This window comes from Zalophus californianus, chromosome 10, assembly GCF_009762305.2.
Source record: "Zalophus californianus isolate mZalCal1 chromosome 10, mZalCal1.pri.v2, whole genome shotgun sequence".
Classification (NCBI taxonomy): Eukaryota; Metazoa; Chordata; class Mammalia; order Carnivora; family Otariidae; genus Zalophus; species Zalophus californianus.
Window position 1 is genome coordinate 89,355,801 of NC_045604.1, and position 17,754 is coordinate 89,373,554.

The 17,754-nt window shown below is 45.3% G+C and overlaps 1 protein-coding gene across 2 annotated transcripts in view; it reads right to left on the reverse strand.

Moving 5' to 3' along the window:
* PRKCB (protein kinase C beta) overlaps positions 1 to 17,754 on the reverse strand; it is a 317,939-nt gene that overhangs the window by 81,327 nt on the left and 218,858 nt on the right. For both annotated transcript variants that reach the window (XM_027611157.2, XM_027611156.2), the window contains exons 8-9: positions 12,714 to 12,810; positions 2,991 to 3,137 (exon numbers count right to left, since the gene is read on the reverse strand). In XM_027611157.2, the coding sequence (XP_027466958.2) occupies positions 2,991 to 3,137; positions 12,714 to 12,810 (244 nt within the window). The remainder of the gene's footprint in view (positions 1 to 2,990; positions 3,138 to 12,713; positions 12,811 to 17,754) is intronic.

Below are 17,754 nucleotides of genomic sequence, written 5' to 3' on the forward strand. Positions count from 1 at the left end.
GGGTGAACACATCACCCCAAAGACCAATCTCTCCCCTCTTTGCAAGGAGGAGAGCCACTACCGTGCTGTGGTGCGCTGTTTAAGCGGATCGATCTCTATACCTAGCAAGACCGCAGGATGTTCAAAGTAGGCATTCAAATACAAAAACCACATTAATTTAAAACCACAGTGGGCAACACTGGAGTTGCAAAGGATTACGCTCTGTTTTAAAGGATTATCAAGGTTTTTTGTGATTCTGTCTGGCTCTCATGACATACTGTTGTTCTCATCTGTGATTTGTTTGAGGCCACATCCCCAGCCTGGAATAGAAATCTCAATTATTGTAACGGTTTCCATGGAAACATACGATCTATTTGCTCTCATTTCCTCACTGTTCCCTGATGACCCATTCTCTCACTTCTCCACCCTCCTCCCAATCCTGATCCTTTCCATAGGATCCTTCTGGCACTTTCATTCCTCAATCAAAAACTCTCCAACCTATGTTGTCAAGTGACTGGAAAGGTGCAGAACTCGGTGTAGAGGATGCGAACCCTTGAGGTAACAAGGGCAAGAGTAAAACTGCATATTTATGTGTGTTAAATTAGCACATGGGAACCAGAAATATGCAAATTAAATGAACAGAATGGTTGCCTCTGGACCGCAGCTGCGGTGACCAGGCACAGAAAGGTGTGGATTTGGGTGGGAGCAGATGTCTCAATGTTTATCCTCTCAATATAATTTTAATTACAAGCCACATGAATACGTCACTTATTAAAAATATAATTTAATTTCTACAAACTCCCCAACAGGCCCATATAATTAGAACCCCTTCTTCCTTTAGGCCGTGTCCGTCCTTATCATCACAGCAACCCACCCATGTTTGGACTCTAAATGCCCCCAGTCTTCCTAGCACTTGAAATCTCTTGACCTCACCCGTTTGTTTTATTCCTCCCTCGGCTTCTAGACTCCTTCTTTCCCACCCGAGGTTATGGCCCTCTTCCTTCCCCAACTTTCTTTCCAGCCTGGTCTAGATGCCATTTTTATTCATTTATCCAATACACTCTTACTGATCACCCACTACAAGGTCCTGTTGGATCTGCAGTGGGCAACTCTCTTCCCAGAATCCTTGACTCTCTATTAACCTTCTGGCTCACCAATCCTGCTAATCTCCCCCTCAGCTCAAACCTGCCACCCACTTCCCCATGTCCACACCCAGCTGCTCAAAGGTGCTGGCAAAAATCACACAGAGGCATGGACCACTTCTATCACCAACTTTAGAGATCTTCTCAGTAATCTTGCTGTGTATTCCTGCTGTCATTCCCATTTCATGCCCAAGCTCTGCAAACTCGGGGCCATCATTCAGATCCCTTATTCCTTCTCAGCAGATGACCGTGTGACCCACAGACAGAGAAAATCGTGCATTCTGCCCAGGCCCTGAATGGATGCAATCCATAGGCATTGGAAGTACCGTGGTGAATAGGACAGAGAAGGTCCCCCTCTTGTGGGGCTCAGTTCTTAGAAGAGAGACAAACCAAAAAACAAAACAGATACCATCTGGTGATGGCTGCTAGGAGAGAGCAGAATATAATGGGGAATGAATGCATGGCTGAGGAGGTGGTTAGGGAAGACTTCTCAGAAGAGGTGTTGTCTAGGTTGTGATGGGAATTACAGGAAAGAGCCAGCCATGCAAAGAATAAAGGAAATAGCATCACAGAAGCTCTAAGAGAGAAAGGAGATTTGTATGTTTCAAAAACCCAAGGACCACCCTGGCCAGAACACTGTGGGTGACAGGGGCAAGAAAAAGAAAGTCACCGGGCAGAGAACCCGGATCAGATTGTAAAGAGCAATGTAAGCCAAGAATGTAGTATGAAATTTATTTGATGTGATGGGAAGTCATCGGGGAGTTTTAATCAGGGGAGTGCCTTGACCTAATGGAACTTTGACAAAATGACTCGTGCTGCTAAATGGAAGTGTATTGATTACAGGTAACAAGAGTGAAAGCAGGAAAGCCAGTTAGGAAATTCTGCAGGAGCTCAGGGGGTATGCGGGTTTAGATTAGGGCTGCATTTGTGATGACAGAAGGAAGTCAGTAAATGCGTGGCCTGCTTTGGCAAAGGATCTGTTAGGATTCGTGAATGGGTTTCACACGACCAGGGGAGGAGCCAGGTAAGAACAACTCCAGGAAAAGTCCCAGACTGGGGGCCTGGGCTACCGAGATGGAGAAGAAATTTATATTTTTTGTACACTTGAGTTCATGGTATAAGATTTATATGAGACATATTTGTGGCACACCAAGGGATTAAAAGACTCAAAACAACACTAAACAACTCAGGAATACTTATAACACAATCTCGACTTCAGTAAAACAGTGTCTCCTAGTATCTATAAAAGCATCCAGAACCAGTCTACGAGTCCCCGGGTCATCCTTCAAATCCGTTACTGTCTGAAAGGAATGGCTTCCATTCTTCGCTGCAAAAGTGATCTTTTCCAAAAGGCACATCGGATTGTGTCACTTCTCAGCTCAAAAACTTTCAATGGCTCCCCACTGCACAGTGGATAAAATCCAAACTTTTCATCACAGCTCACAAGGCTTTGCAGGATCAGGCCCCTGCCCATCTCTACAATCTCACGTCCTACAACCTCGCCATACTCATGACATTTTGGCCCCAACACCCTCTGATGGTCCCTAGAAGGTACCAAGCCGTTCTCTACCCTAGGAACTCGGCACTTGCTATTCTCTCTGCTGGCAACATTCATTCCTAGCTCTTGGCATGGATAGCTAGTTCAGGGTTCACCTCCTCTGATGGTCTAAGTGGATCTCCTCTTGATTTGTTTGTGGCCCACAGCACACTATTCATTTTCTTCACAGTTTTCGTTACAAACTGTAGCGTAGTGTCTGTTTCCTTTTTATTATCTCCCTCACTGGAATGTAAGCCCCATATGAACAGCAAATGTGCCTGCCTTGTTACCTGTCGTTCTGGAGTGGGTGCAGCCCCCACACCATACCGTACCTTGCCAAAGCTTCCTTTCCCGAGCACCATCAGGAAGTTAAAATCGGTCAGTTTCATTCGGTCTCTGTTCCCATTGTTGTCAAGTTTGGATATGGTGTTGGTCGTCTTTTCTTCTGGAGCCTTGGTCCCCTGGCTGATCTTGGCCCTCTGGCAGAGGAAGCACACAGAAAACATCATTAGGGTTTGAGGGTGCCCTTGGAAGAAGCCACAGGAACCTGCCGTGAGCTGTGGTTCCCGCAGGTCGCTCCGTCCCCTGGCCTGCATCTCAATGAAAAACATTGCCAACATCTGCTCTGCAAGCCCGAAACCTGGGAGCCACCCTTGATACCCCTGTTTCTCTTTTATCCATCATGCCTCAGCCACCATGGGGAAGAGTCCTTTCTTCCTCCTCGCTGTCTCTAGAATTCACCTGCCTTCCATCTTTACCACCACCTGTCATGTTGCACCTAGACAGCCCACCTTGGTTCTCGCCTCACTGGGCTTTGCATGCAACCAGAGTGAGCTTCCACTTCTTCATACCCAACCAAGTCACCACCTGCTTAAAATGCTTCAGTTGTGACTCCTTAGGTTTGGGCTAAAGCCCTTGGTGCTTTCACTGGTCTACATGGCCCAGTATTCCCCAGGTTCTCCAACCTCCTCACTTCTTGGACCTTTCCCTGTAATTCAGATTCATTCTCCTTTCACATCCCACCTCAGGGCCTTTGCACCTGCTCTTGCTGCTTTCGGGATGGCTATTGTCTCCTCCTTGCCAACCGAGTTCCCCTTGCTTCACATTTTCACTTCCCCAGGGGAGCCTTCCTTGATTGTCTGTCTGAATTAAGTGTCCCTATTTGTTTCCTTCATCAGTCTCACTTCCCATTTATACTGGATGGTAACTGTTCCCTTGTTCCCCCAACACACTGGAAGCTCTGTGAAGGTGCAGACTCTATCTCCGCAACTTCCCTAACAACTAACACAGCTTCCTGCCATGTGGATAAGTGGATGGGTGAGGCCCATGTCGGTCCTCAGTGCAGTAGGGCAGGGTCTCGCTGCTGTGAGCAGCAGAACAGCAACTCAGAATGGTAGCAGATTCCCTGCAATGATGAGATTAGAGGAGGTGAGCAGTGAAACCTGCAGCCGCCAGGAAGGACTTTGTTTCTGGAGTCGCCTCTAGGGTTAGAATCCTGACTCTAGTATGGATAAGTGATGTAATCCTGAGGGAGTCATCAGCTCAGGACACTCCTCCACCCAGACATCCCAAGCTTCAGCATCTCTCTCAGAGAAAAGGCCAAAGGCCAGAGATGTCCCGGCCCCTCTGTACCTTCTCTGATTTTGATCTCTTCTCCTTGCATTGCCCTGGCCTCATTGCTGTTCTCTGAAAGCACCAAATGCGCCCTTGCCCCTGAGCCTTTGCACTTGCTGTCCCCTGTGCCTGGAGTTCTTTCCCAGAGCTTCCTCACTTTGGGTAAGACGGCCTTTCCTGGGGTGCCTGGGTGGCTCATTCGGTTAAGCGTCAGATTGCTTTCGGCTCAGGTCATGATCTCAGGGTCGTGGGATCGTGCCCTGCATCGGGCTCTGCACTGAGCTTGTCCCTCTCCCTCTGCTCCTCTCCCTGCTCTTTCTCAAATAAATAAAATCTTGGAAAAAAAAAAAAAAAACACAGTCTTTCCCAACACCAATATGCAGAAGCTCTCAGCAATCCTCATTCCCCTTACTTATTTTTCTCCATATCTCTTATCACAATCCTACAAATCCAGGATTAACTTATTTCTCAATTCCTCGTCTTCGTCCTCACACTAGGACATAAGCTCCATGGGGTCAAGGATTTTGTCTCTTATTCTCCTTTCCCTGGTGTCTAGAGCGGTACCCAGCACAGAGTAGGCACTTACTTGTTTTTCGTGAATGAACATTTCTAAACCTGTTCAAGCAAATGGAGATCAGGACATGAGAGAACGTATCTCGGAGTTCTTAGCACTATTCCTAGCACATAGTAGGTGCTCAGTGAATGGCAGCTATTATAGTTGTCTTATTATTCAGTTGTCTTTTTTTTTTTTTAAAGGATTTTACTTATTTATTCCAGAGAGAGAGAAAGGTAGGGGGAGGAGCAGAGGGAGAGGGAGAAGCAGACTCCATGCTAAGCATGGAGCCCAACACGGGGCTCAATTTCAGGACCCCGAGATCATGACCTGAGCCAAAATCAAGAGTCGGACTCTCCACCAACTGAGCTACCCAGCTGCCCCTATTCAGTTGTCTTTTAAAGACAGGGAGGAAACAAACATTTTTTCGGGGTTTTGAATATTGGGAAAGAGTCATTCATTCAAAAAATACTCATGGAGTACCTGCTACGTGCCAGGTGATGCTCTAGATGCCGGGGATCAATCAGGGAGAAAAACAAGCTTGGATGTTCAAAGAATCTACACCACAGCAGGGACTGGGGCCCCCACCCTGTGTCAAGGATATTCTGAAGTTCTCCAGGTAAACAACTTGATGTCAGCAGCAGAAACAGCATTAATGGAGCAGAAAGCCAGACACACTTGAAGAAGCAAACACTGTTTAGTCTGGCTGGAGCACAGAGCATAAGGTAGATGTGGCACGGGATGCAGCCCAAAGGCGAGAAAGACCAGGCAAACTGTCTTAAGAGGTCAGAGCTGATTCTGAGAGTGAAAGGCTTTAGGGTAGGGTCTCTGGGTGGCAAAGTCGTTAAGCTCCGACTCTTGGTTTTGCCTCAGATCATGATCTCAGACTCGTGAGATGGAGACCTGTGTTGGGCTCTGAGCTCAGAGAGAGGTCTGCTTGAGATTCTCTCTCCCTCTCTGTCTGCCCCCCCCAATAAATAAATCTTAAAAAAAAAAAGACTTTAAAGAGGGCATGGTATGATCATATTCCATTTAGAAGATCACCCTGGATCCAGCGAAGAGACCCATTTGAAGGAGGTGAATTTGAGAACCACCAGAAAGAAGTGACCACAGTCATCAAGGTGCAAGATGGCGAGGCCCGACCTCGGGGTATCTGAGATGCAGATGGAACAAAGTGGATGGATTTGGAGGTAGACTCATCAGAGCTGGGTGCAGCCTGGGAGAGGGGGATAAGGGATGAAAGACGAGTCCTTGGCTTCTGTGTTGAGCACCTGGGAGGACAGGATGGTGGCACTTTCCACTCAGAGGAGGAGCAGAGGAAGGGCAGATTTGGAGGTGTGGGCAAGCGGGTGGGAAGAGCCTGACTTTGGGCATGCTGAGGCTCCCCCGTCCCCACACTGCAAGGTTTATTTCTCCCTCAGAACATGCATGTTCATTGTTGCCACTCCATTTGTGCTGCTGACAAAGCGTCCACCAGTTTTCTTCTTTTTGTAATTAATGTTTCACAAATTACAGTGGAGGGGCGTCTGGGTGGCTCAGTCAGTTAAGAGTCCGACTCTTGATTTTGGCTCAGATCATGATCTCAGGGTCATGAGAGCGAGCCCCATGTCGGGCTCCGTGCTCAGTGTGGAGTCTGCTTGGGATTCTCCCTCTCCCTCTGCCCCTCCCCCTGCTCAAGCGTGCACTCTCTCTTTCAAATAAATAAGTAAATCTTTAAAAATAAATAAAAATAAAAGTTACATTGGATATACTGAAATGTATAAATCTCAAGAATATAGTTCTATGAATTTGGACAAATGTGTACACCCATGAACCCAAACCCCAATCAAGAGAGGAAACGTTTCCATCACCCTCAGATAGTTCTCTGTGCCCCTTCCCAGCCAATCCTGCCTCCCACAAACACCATCTCTGTTCTGATTTCTATTCCCATAGGTCAGTTTCGTTTGTTCTTGAATTTCATTAAATGGAATCACAGAGTGTGACATAATAAGGAATATATATTTGGTCTCTGCTCTTGGTTCCTGATGCAAAGCTTCTAAAACTCCTGTAATTTCCTGATAGGAGCATCTTTTATTCTAATGAGGAAACTCTTGGTGGGCTCCTGGATGGGGGATGGTCACCCGACAGACCAAACCACGATTAGAAGCTTATTACTTTCAGCCCCATCCCAGGGCTGGAGATCTGAGTTAATAATCAATCATGCCTCCGTGATGAAACCTCCATAAAAATCCCTAAACTACGGAGTTTGGAGAGCTTCCAGAATGATGAATCCCAACCCTGTGGGGGACAGAAGCTCCCGCACTCCTTTCAGACCTTACCCTATGTATCTCCTCGTCTGGCTGTTTATCTGTATCCTTTATCATATCCCTTTTACACAATAAACCAGTTCATAGAAATAAGCGTGTCCCTGAGTTCTGTGGGCCATTCTAGCAAATTATCAAATCTGAGGAGGAGGTATAGTGGGAACCCCTGATTGGTAGCAAGTCAGACAGAAGTGTGGGTGACCTGGGAACCCACCATTTGTGACTGGAGTCTAAACTGAGGGCAGCCTCTTTGGGACCCAGGCCTTAACCTGTGGGGTCTGCTCTAACTCCAGGTGTCACCTGTGAATTAAATTGTAGGGCACCCAGTTGGTGTCCACAGAGGACTGGAGAATTTCTGGGTGTGGGAAACCCACACATTTGGTGAAGATTTGTGAAAGTCTGACAGGCTTCCCTTTATGGGAGAAGTAGTCTTTTGCATCTGGTTGCTTTTGCTCATCATCCTGTTCTTGAAACGCACCCGTGCTGTTGCATGAGTCAGTAGTTTGCCCCTTTGTCTTGCTGTTCATTGTTTACGTTTATCCATTCTCCTCTTTATGGGCATTTGTGTCCTTTCCACTTTGGGGCTATTAACAAAGCTGCTGTGAACACACACGGTCAAGCTGTTTCGTAGTAAGATATGTTGAGATCTGAGTGTCTCTGGGAGAGCCAAGTATCCATACCCAGAAAGCAACGGCCTCTGTGGGTTTGACACTGAAATGGTATCTGAGCTGGAGACAGAGGTGTGTGTGTGTGTGTGTGGGGGGGGGGTCACAGACATAGAGCCGGTGGTTAAAACGTGAGCTCCTCAGGGAGATCGTAAAGAAGCAAAGTGCCGAAGACAGAAGTTGTACTTCCTTTTTTGGGCCATATCTTTCCATCATCCCAAATCCTTACGTTCCAGCCCCCAGGTTTTTGCCCAGGCTGTCAAACACATTCCCGCCTTTCTCCCCGCCCTCCCGTCTTCCCTGCCTTAGGACCACATTTCCCACCTTCTTTGGATCCTGACTCAGTACCCACCTGAGCCACACACTGCACTCTCCAACCTGTGAGGATCCAGATCCTGACTGTTTCTGGTCCCCAGCCCTCGGCCTGGCCCTCAGGGGGACACCCCAGGTCCCAGTACAGCCTGCTGGTGAAGCATGTGTAAGGGCCTTCAACTTCCCAATGTCTCCATTTGGCCTTGCTTCGTGGAAATTTTTTTTTCTGTCCTTCATGGAGCAGCAAGTAGCCCCCAGCTTCATCCCTCTGTCCTGTGAGTAAACTTCTCCCCTCTGACTTTGCCTCTTTTTTTTTTCATAGGTCTAGGCTATAGACCTATGATGTCTGGGCCCCCTTCAAAGCTACAGTGTTTGTGTCTCCCCATGTAGGTGATAAGGTTTGTGTCTTCCCCTCCAAAATTTACATGCTAAAAATCCCACCCCACAAGGGTGATGGCGTTAGGAGATGGGACCTGTAGGAGGGGGTTAGGTCATGACGGTGGAGCCCCCATGGGTGGGATCGGTGCCCTCATAAGAGAGGCCCCCGAGAGGTCCCTCAGCCCCTCCACCAAGGGAGGACTCAGTGAGAAAAGAGCCATCTAGGAACCCGGAAGGGGGCTCCCACCAGAACATGACCAGGCTGGGGCTTTGATCTTGGACTTCCCAAGTTTACCACAGTCCCCACCACACCCTACTGTCTGACACCAAGCTTTTCCCCCTCCTTGTTATCTGCCTGGCTCCTGAAAACATTTGGGTTTGTGACCCCGACACAGTGAACCTTTGAAGGACAAGAAGCCCATCCTGTGTCCCTCTGAAAGCCTCCTGATCCCCAGGAGCCTCAGGCCTAGCAGGTCCTCCATCAAAGAGCAAACATTTTAAAATTGAGGCCCAAATTAAAATGATCCTCTATCGGGCTGGGTTGGATATGTCTCCAGAAACAGGAATACACTAATGGTTGCCTTTTTATGTCTGCAATTTGAAGCCCTAGAAGTCGGTGCTCAAAGAGAAAGCAAATAAGACTACACTTCTGAGCAAGGAGCGCTGCCTCTTTCCAGACTGCACCGCAGTGGGGCAGAGGTGCCTCGGGACCCAGTCCCCGGGGCTACATTTCAGATGATTAGTGACGGCCCTGGCTTCAACTACAGACTCCTCTGCAATTAAAAGGGGCTCCTACAGGCACCCCAGTACCCAGCAGCAGAGGTGAGGCCTCAGGAGGCTTGGAGCCCCCACAGATCCCTCCCAATCCCCAACTGGCCCTTCCAAAGCCCAGAAGGAATATGGTCCGAGCTCTATTTATTCCAAGGGGGAAGCTGGTAATGACAACAATGGCCTGACATTTGAATGCTATGATGCGCCAGACGCCGTCCTAAATGCATTATCTCATTCGATCCTCACATAACCTTAGAAGCTAAGAAGCATTGTGCTTCCCCCATTTTACAGATGGGGAATCAAAGGCTCAGAGAGAGAAAGTAATTTGCCTACAGTCACCCAGCAAGAAAGTGGCAGAGCCGGATTCAAATCCGAGCAGCCTGGAGCTTGAACCACATGAATGGAACAGGGCTTCACTTGCACAGATGAGACGAGGTGTCCGGCCAAGACCCCCTGGTGCTCTCCTCTCTACACCTGGGCTCCTTACCACTCACACCTGCAGCTCCACCTGCAGGCTCACATTCTGGCTGCAGGAGCAAGCCGAGCCCACAAGGTGCTGGCCAGGGAACTCTCCCAAAAGCAGCCACCAGCCGGTTGAGCTGGTGGATGATACTACAGTTTCATGCCCCCAGTTGGCACCCCCCAGGCACACATCCAACTCCCAGAGTTCTCCGGCGTGCTTAAACACCAGCTGCCCACGGTGCTAACCTGCTTCATGATACACACCTCTTCCCCTCTCGGCAATGACGCTTCCTGGGATCACCTCCCAAAGAAACTACTTGCACTTGAATCCTTATGGTCTGTTGCTGGGGAAACTCAACCCAGGATAATGAGCAGCTAGCTCTGGGATGGTAAAAAGTTGCTTAACCTTGCTGGTTTATTCACCCATAAAAGAAAAACAGGGATGCTAATAGTATCTACCATTCAGGGGTACTGCAAGGGTTAAATACACTAGTATTTCCGGAGCACGTAAAATAATAAATGGCCTAGAGGAAGCACTGTGTGATGTAAGAAAATTCTAAGACCGTCCGAAAACCCACTCTGAACCATCCAGAATGGAGTTTTCCCTTCACTGACCCAGAGACAAGCCCATGGTCAGGCAAAAGCCCGCCCCCCCCCCCCCCGCCCCCCAGACCGAGCCAACTGGAACATTCTGAAATACACCACGGACAGCCACCGCACCAAGCTCACCCTGCCGTGAAATTCTATTACCCCAAAGGCCAGCAGCTCGATTTTACCGTCACTCAGAATTTCTCCACATTAAGAGGCTTGAAAGTAATTTCTGAGTCATTCTGGGTGTTAATTGATTATTGCACAGGGATTACATTTCTCACGTTCAAGGTCACCTGAAATTTCTCTGTGCGTCTGAGAACAATTTTCAGTCTGTTGGGAACATTTTTTTTTTTTTTAATCAACAACTACGGTATGGAGCAATTATAATTCAGGCATAAACAAGCATTTGTGGGCTCTTGCTAGAAATAAACGGCTGCATTTTGTTGCGTGCAGATAAAACAGTCCTTTACTCCACGCCAATAACTGGCCCCGACAAACGCTATGTTCACGTAAGAACTGTTCTCCTTGGTGTCCTGAAATGTCACCCCGGCTGCCTTAGGATGGAAGAAATCATTTTGCAAACTGAGACGCCATTTTATATGAGAAAAGAGTGGCCTTGGTGTTTTTTTTTTTTAATTTTTTAATTTAATTTTTTTACCCACGACCGTGCATTTTTAACACAGCAGCAAATGGGCACAGCTTCATCAAAAAGTTGAGGGAAAGAGATGGAAGGTGTTCTCTGGAAGGACTAATCAACAGTGTCCAGTTCTTGGCTCCACTGCGTGGGATGTCCTTTTACCGGCTTATCGGGGCTTGAGCCAGCTCTATGGGAATAACTTTCCCTTATCAAGTTCACTGGAGAAATGACTGATAAGCTCAAGGCCAATGTGTTCATCCCACTTGTTTCCAGGAAGGGATAGCCCCCTGGGTCAGACCCATCACCACTGGCTTTTGTGGCGGACACACAACAGTCAAAACTCAAGTGCTATTTCTGTCAAGTTGAGGGGGAAACTAATATAAATCTTGGGATATAGGCCAAAATCCTTGCTAAGGCCAGCACAGCCCTTCTACTACTATGATGACAGCCTTACCTTGAACTCACCCTTTGCTCTCTCTCCTCTACCCACACTGGCCTTAAGTTTCACATAGTTGCTAAAGAAGTCCCTGCCACAGGGCCTTTGCACATGCTATCCTCTCTGAATGGAATTTTCTTTTCCCTTCTCTACTCCATTAACTTGCACTGTTGTTGCCTCAATGACACTATCTCCGTCCTCCTGTCCCCCGCTCTTATATGTTCTCAGAGTCAACACAGACCTCTCTTTTATAGAACTTTACCTGGTCATGAGTTTTCTTTTAGTTGCCTGTGTGATTATTTGCTGAATAACAATGATAATAATCTATTTCATTTTAGCTATTTTATACAATTTTTTCGGAGTCAGCAGGCCATCACTGTTTATCTAGAATTGATGATTTCCCATCAGACTCAGTATATTGAGTTTGTACAAACAAAATAATGTGTTTTCCCTTATGAAACTACTTTAAAATCACTCAATACACATGTAATGAAAGAACTCAAACTCATTTTCCCCAAAACATTTTCTTTGTAAAACCGGGATGTGTCTGCGACTCTCACACAGCTGAAAACAGGGTCTATTGGCCCCCCAAAAGGGAAAGGGCGTAGCTGAGGTAGAAGCAGAGCCAGACTGTAGCCCAAGGTCAGGGCCAAGGACTCTTCTTCAGAAGATACACCCATGGGTATTTCATGAGGTCACCAGCACAAACGATTCCATTTGTTAACAGTATAGCACCAACCCGCCAATAGATCCAAATCCAGATTCTATCTCTCAGCAAGTCTGGTTGACTCAGCCTCCAAAATAGAGCACTCCTTAGTCCACTTCTTTCATTCACCATTACTACCATCCCAGTCCAAGCTACCATCAAAATGACCTGAGAAGGGGCATGCCTGGGTGGCTCAGTCAGTTAAGCGTCCGGGTCTTGATTTCGGTTTGGGTCATGATCTCAGGGTCGTGGGATCAGGCCTTGCTTCAGGCTCCATGCTTGGCATGGAGTCTGCTCGCCCCTCTCCCTCTGCTCCCCCCTCCCCCCCCTTTCTATCTCTAAAATAAATAAATAAAATCTATTAAAAAATGACCTGAGAAGTGAAGGCGCACTTTCGAGTAAAAGTCTAAATCTAAATGAGGACAAGGAGGAAGGAATGACTTCACAAAGCACGGTATGCTTGGTTGGGGTTTTGCAGGATGCATAGGAGTTTTCTGGGACTCAGAATAACATTGCAAAGGCACAGAGTCATGAAAAGCCTTGGTAGAAGGCCTTTCATAACCAGAGCCACAGCATATGAGGCAAACTCAACCATTTCCCACTGACGGAGAAAGAAAGACAGCTCACCTCAAATTTCTGCCGTAGTTCTTCATTGCCTTCACTTCCTTCCGGCGGCACAGGCACATTGAAGTACTCGCCTTCCTCCTGGCTCAGCAACTTAAACCTAAAGGGAGACAGGGAGACAGGACAAATTCCATGACCTGACTTGATATTATTTTGTCAGTTAGGATAAGAAAAGGAAGACTAGCTTTACCTTAAAAGCTCTACCTTGAAAGACAGCTTTATCTTAAAAAAATGTGTTGAGGGTTTTTTTCTTTTGGGGCAGGTGTGCGCGTACATGTTTGCAGCCAGGTATGCTACGTATTTTTGTAATTATTAAACAGTTTTCAGAAAAAAAATGAATAATCTGTGTTTATGCAATGTTCTGGCTCTGGCTCTGTCTTTCATCTCCACACATACACACTTTTCTTAGTTCTCTCATTCAGTCATTCTGTACGTTTTTACTACTTTTTGTCTGCTAAGTGCTTTCTTATCCTGAAAGAATGCTAGGAAGATCTCCCACGGTCGATGGATTCTTAGCACATTCTCACAGCACCCTGGTTCTCAGCAGCATTTGGATGACTATGACCTTGTCTCCCTGATGCTGTTTTCTCTGCAGAGGCCTTCCCAAAGTGCCCTGTATTAACCCCTTGAGAGATGGCATCCCTTTGTTGGTTAATTCCCCAGCTCTGGAGTCAAACTCTGCCTGGGTCCAAATCTCACCTCTGCCCTTGCCTCTTTGGGTCACTGGATAAACTAGCTAGGCTCTTTGAGCCTCAATTTTTCTCATCTATAAATTGGAACAAGAGTTTTTTTCAGGGGCACCTGTCTGACGCAGTCAGAGCATGCAACTCTTAATCTCAGGATTGTGAGTTCAAGCCCCATGTTGGGCATAGAGATTACTTTAAAAAAAAGGTATTTTTCATAGGATTACTGTGGAGCTGAGATATGGTGACTCACGCAAAATGATAAGCACAGTGCCTGGCATTTAGCAAGTGATAAAAGAAATCATCATCACCATTATGGATATTGACATTATCCTAATAAACGAGATGGCTTTCAGTATGGTTTTGACCACAAAGATGCTTCCATCTACTCAAAGGGTAACCTGAGAGAGAGGAAGGAAAAGGTCATCTCAAAGACATCCGAGTCGCTAGAGGGAAAGAACATCCCAGAGCTCCTCACTCCCAAAGAAAGACTTCCTAACCCAAATTCACAATTTTCATAATGATTTTTTCCTCCACTCACAAAACTTCCTCAAGCAGCTCCTAAAAATAGGAGGAGAGGTGATTCAAAGCAGAGGTGATTTTTCGCACCCCTGCGTCTGTCTCTACATTTAATATTCAATTGTCCTCAGGGCACATTGGGTGGCTCAGTTGGTTAAGCATCTGCCTTCGGCTCAGGTCGTGATCCCAGGGTCTTGGGATCGAGCCCCTTGTCAGGTTCCCTGCTCAGCAGGAGTCTGCTTCTCCCTCTGCCCCTTCCCCACTCTCTGACATACTCTCTCTGTCTCTCAAATAAATAAATCTTTTAAAAAAGAGTCAATTGTCCTCTTCCCAATTTCCAAAAGAAATACAAAAATAAGAGAATATCTGTATTTTTGTTGGCAATCAAGTAGGGTGCTATCCACACAGCAGCAATGTCTAGGAGCTCCCACAAATTAAATAATAGTAAGAGAACACAGAACAGCGGTTGGCAAACATTATTTGCCTTTGTGGATTTTGCTAAATCTGGATATTATGATCCACTTCATGGTTTTCATTATATCATCTCCTTTTTAGATAGCATACTCACTTTAACAATGAAGCCGACAGGTTACAAGTAGAAAGTAACTGTAAAAAAATAAACATACGCAAATCAAAGTGACCCAAGTCCAAGTTGACGGCATTGCTTTCCAAAGGCTCTGAGACTAATGCCTGCCCCTCCTTGTTAAAACGGGAGCTCAGCCAGCGGCACGAGTTGAAGAACATTACGGGGACAGCAACACCGGCTGAGACTTTCTCTCTGTGGTAATCTGAAGGTTTGAAGGAGCAATGGCCAGAGAACAGCTTGGCCAGGGTACAGTTCAGTATTACCAATGCCCCAACCATGTGCCATCTAAACTATGAACGGTCTAAGCCACTTTGGAAACTACAGATCAGGGGGGACTGACCAGCGGTGACCTGTCAATGGGACTCCTGACAGAATCCCACTAACAACCCTGAGCCAGACCACCAGGGACTGGATGACAGCCACCCATTCTGATCCATATTCAGGAAGGATGGGATATGTCACTGTGCCCTCGCTATTGTCTGTGGGAGCCAGTATGCTGTCCCTATTGCCCTGAATAGACTTGTGTCTGTTAGAAAAGAGAAGCAGGGACCCCTTTCAACTTTGACACAGGGAAAATGTCCCCCTATAGGGCAGTAGGGCTGACTGTTTGTTGTGTAGCTGTTTCCAGCGGTGGATCTCTCCAAAATGGCTCTAGGGAACAGGATCCCTGTTCTGACAAAGAAGAATTCCAAAAAATACAAAAGACTATCCCTTCGTCTGATTTTGAAAAATTACAACTGGGACACTCATCATTCCTGTGCTCATCTGCCTATAAGGATGGGCAGACACAGAAGAATAACAGGATCTATGAAACACTCAGTCAAATAAAGAGAAACAATGAGAAATCAGGTAAGTACCTCCCATGAAATAGTACTATTGCCAAAAGAGAGAAAATTCTAAAAAATATCTAGTTCATACTTTTAATGAGATTCAAGAAGCTAATGCTTCTTTGAAAAGGGAACAATCTGAGATTAGAAAAGGCTACTTTCAGAAGGAAAATGTAATTACTAAATTCAAAAATCCACTGGAGACAATGAACACTAAGATGGATAATTCAGATAACAATTAGGGATTGGAAGACAACCCTGAGAAATTTTTCTGGCAGTTGAACCTGATATTTATTATATTGATTAGAGTTGAACTGAATGTTTTGTATATCACTAAGAAAAATGCATATTACCAAAATTAATATACAACATGAAAGGAGGGAATATAGCAACATGTATATCAGGAAAGACATTATTATGATCCATCTTATGTAAACAGTTCTTACAATTCAGTAAGAAAATGACAGGCAAAATCAGGACATAGTCATTTATAAATACAAACAAATGACAATATACAAATGAAAATATTCAACATAATTAGTAGCAAAATATGTATGATAATGAAATTATGTAAATATGTATACTTAGTAACAAAATATGTATAATCTTTGCATTGTTTCTGAAATTTACAATACCAGATGTTGACAAGTGTGGGTGAAATGAAAAGTATCACACAGCACTGGTGAGAATGTAAATTGAAAAAAACTGCAGAACAGTTTGGCAAACATTTTAATAGTACATATGTTCTCAAAGCCGTTGATTCCAGGATTAGGAATTTCTTAGGAAATCATTAAAGCTATGCACAGAAGTTTTGCTGCAAGTATGTTTACTGTAGAATTATTTCTCTAGGTAAGCATTACACATCTTATAATAAGAATATGATTCTGTAAGTTGAGGCAGATCTATAGAACGGGCCACAGGAAAATGATGTTGCCCAAGATTACTGAATTATAAGGAAATGTGTTCATAATGCATTGTTAGATGAAAAATGAGGGCTGCTACACAGTATGTACAGTAAAATTTCATTTTTTGTTTCATACACACACACGTGAGCACATACGTAATACACACAGAAAAAACCTCTTAATAATGTCAATAGTGATTATCCCTGGACAATGGGATTTGGGATAGTATTTTGCTTTCTTATTTATATTTTCTATTGTATAATTGTTAAATTGCTAAATCTGGGTATTATGATCCACTTCATGGTTTCCATTATATCGTCTCCTTTTTAGATAGCATACTCACTTTAAAAAGTGATTTATAATAATCACTACCACTTACTGAGTGCTTACGATTCACCAGACACTGGGCGCTTCACTTATATTAAATACTTTAGTATTCTAACAATCCTAGGACATAATTACTGCTATTATCTCCAAATGAGAAAAGGAGTCAGAGAGGCAAAGTAACTTCCCCAGGGGTACACAGCTAGGAAATGGAGGAGCAGAGACTCTAACCCAGGAAGTCTGATTCTAAAGCCTTAGTTTTTTGGGGGGAGGGGTGGGATTTGTAATAAGACCAAAATTACATTATTAGTAATAACAAAAGAAAGCTTAAAGAAACATAAATTTAAGTTAACAATTATACAATAGTTGTCTGTTCACAAGAAGACAAAGAAAAGAATGAAATAGGAAAGGAAAAAAAACCCTCAGAATCTGAAACATCACGATGGAAATGTGGCAATTACGACCATAAACATTAAAACGTTTCCTTAGGGAAAAGAAGAAAGACTTTTGGATTCAGGTCTGGTTGTTTGTTTGTTTGTTTTCCAATCCAATAACATGCCACGTGTTATACCAAATCAAAGGACTGAGATTAAACATAAGAAAATGGGCAGGATCCACTAGGCAAGTATTTACCACTCTGCAACCAAAGGAGACATGTTGAAAGGTCAATCAGATGTCCTCCTCTATTGGCTCCTCAACTTACTCTGGGCAGAAGATGAAGTTCCTAAAAGGCCCCTGTGGGATCTGCCGAGGCCCCCTCATCCTGCCAGTCCTTGCTCCCCGCTGATACCCCTTTGGAGATCCAGCTCCAGCCACACAGGTCACTTCGCTGACCCTCAAACCTACTAGGCGCAATCCTGCCTCAGGGCCTTTGCTTCTGCTGTTCTCGCCATCTGGGACAATCTCTCCCTAGATTTCCACAAGTTCACTCCCTCACCTCCCTTCAGGTCTTTGCCATGTGTCACCTTTTTAGTGAGTCCTTTCCTGAGAATTATATTAAATAAATTGGAGTATCACCCTCCTCCCACCCCCAGCATTCCCTATCCCTGTTTCTTGTTTACTTTTCTCTATAACATTTATTTTTAAATTTTTTTAAGTAGGCTCCATGCCCAGTGTGGAGCCCAATGAGGGGCTTGAACTCATGACCCTGAGATCAAGACCTGAACTGAGATCAAGAGTTGGACGCTTAACTGACTGAGC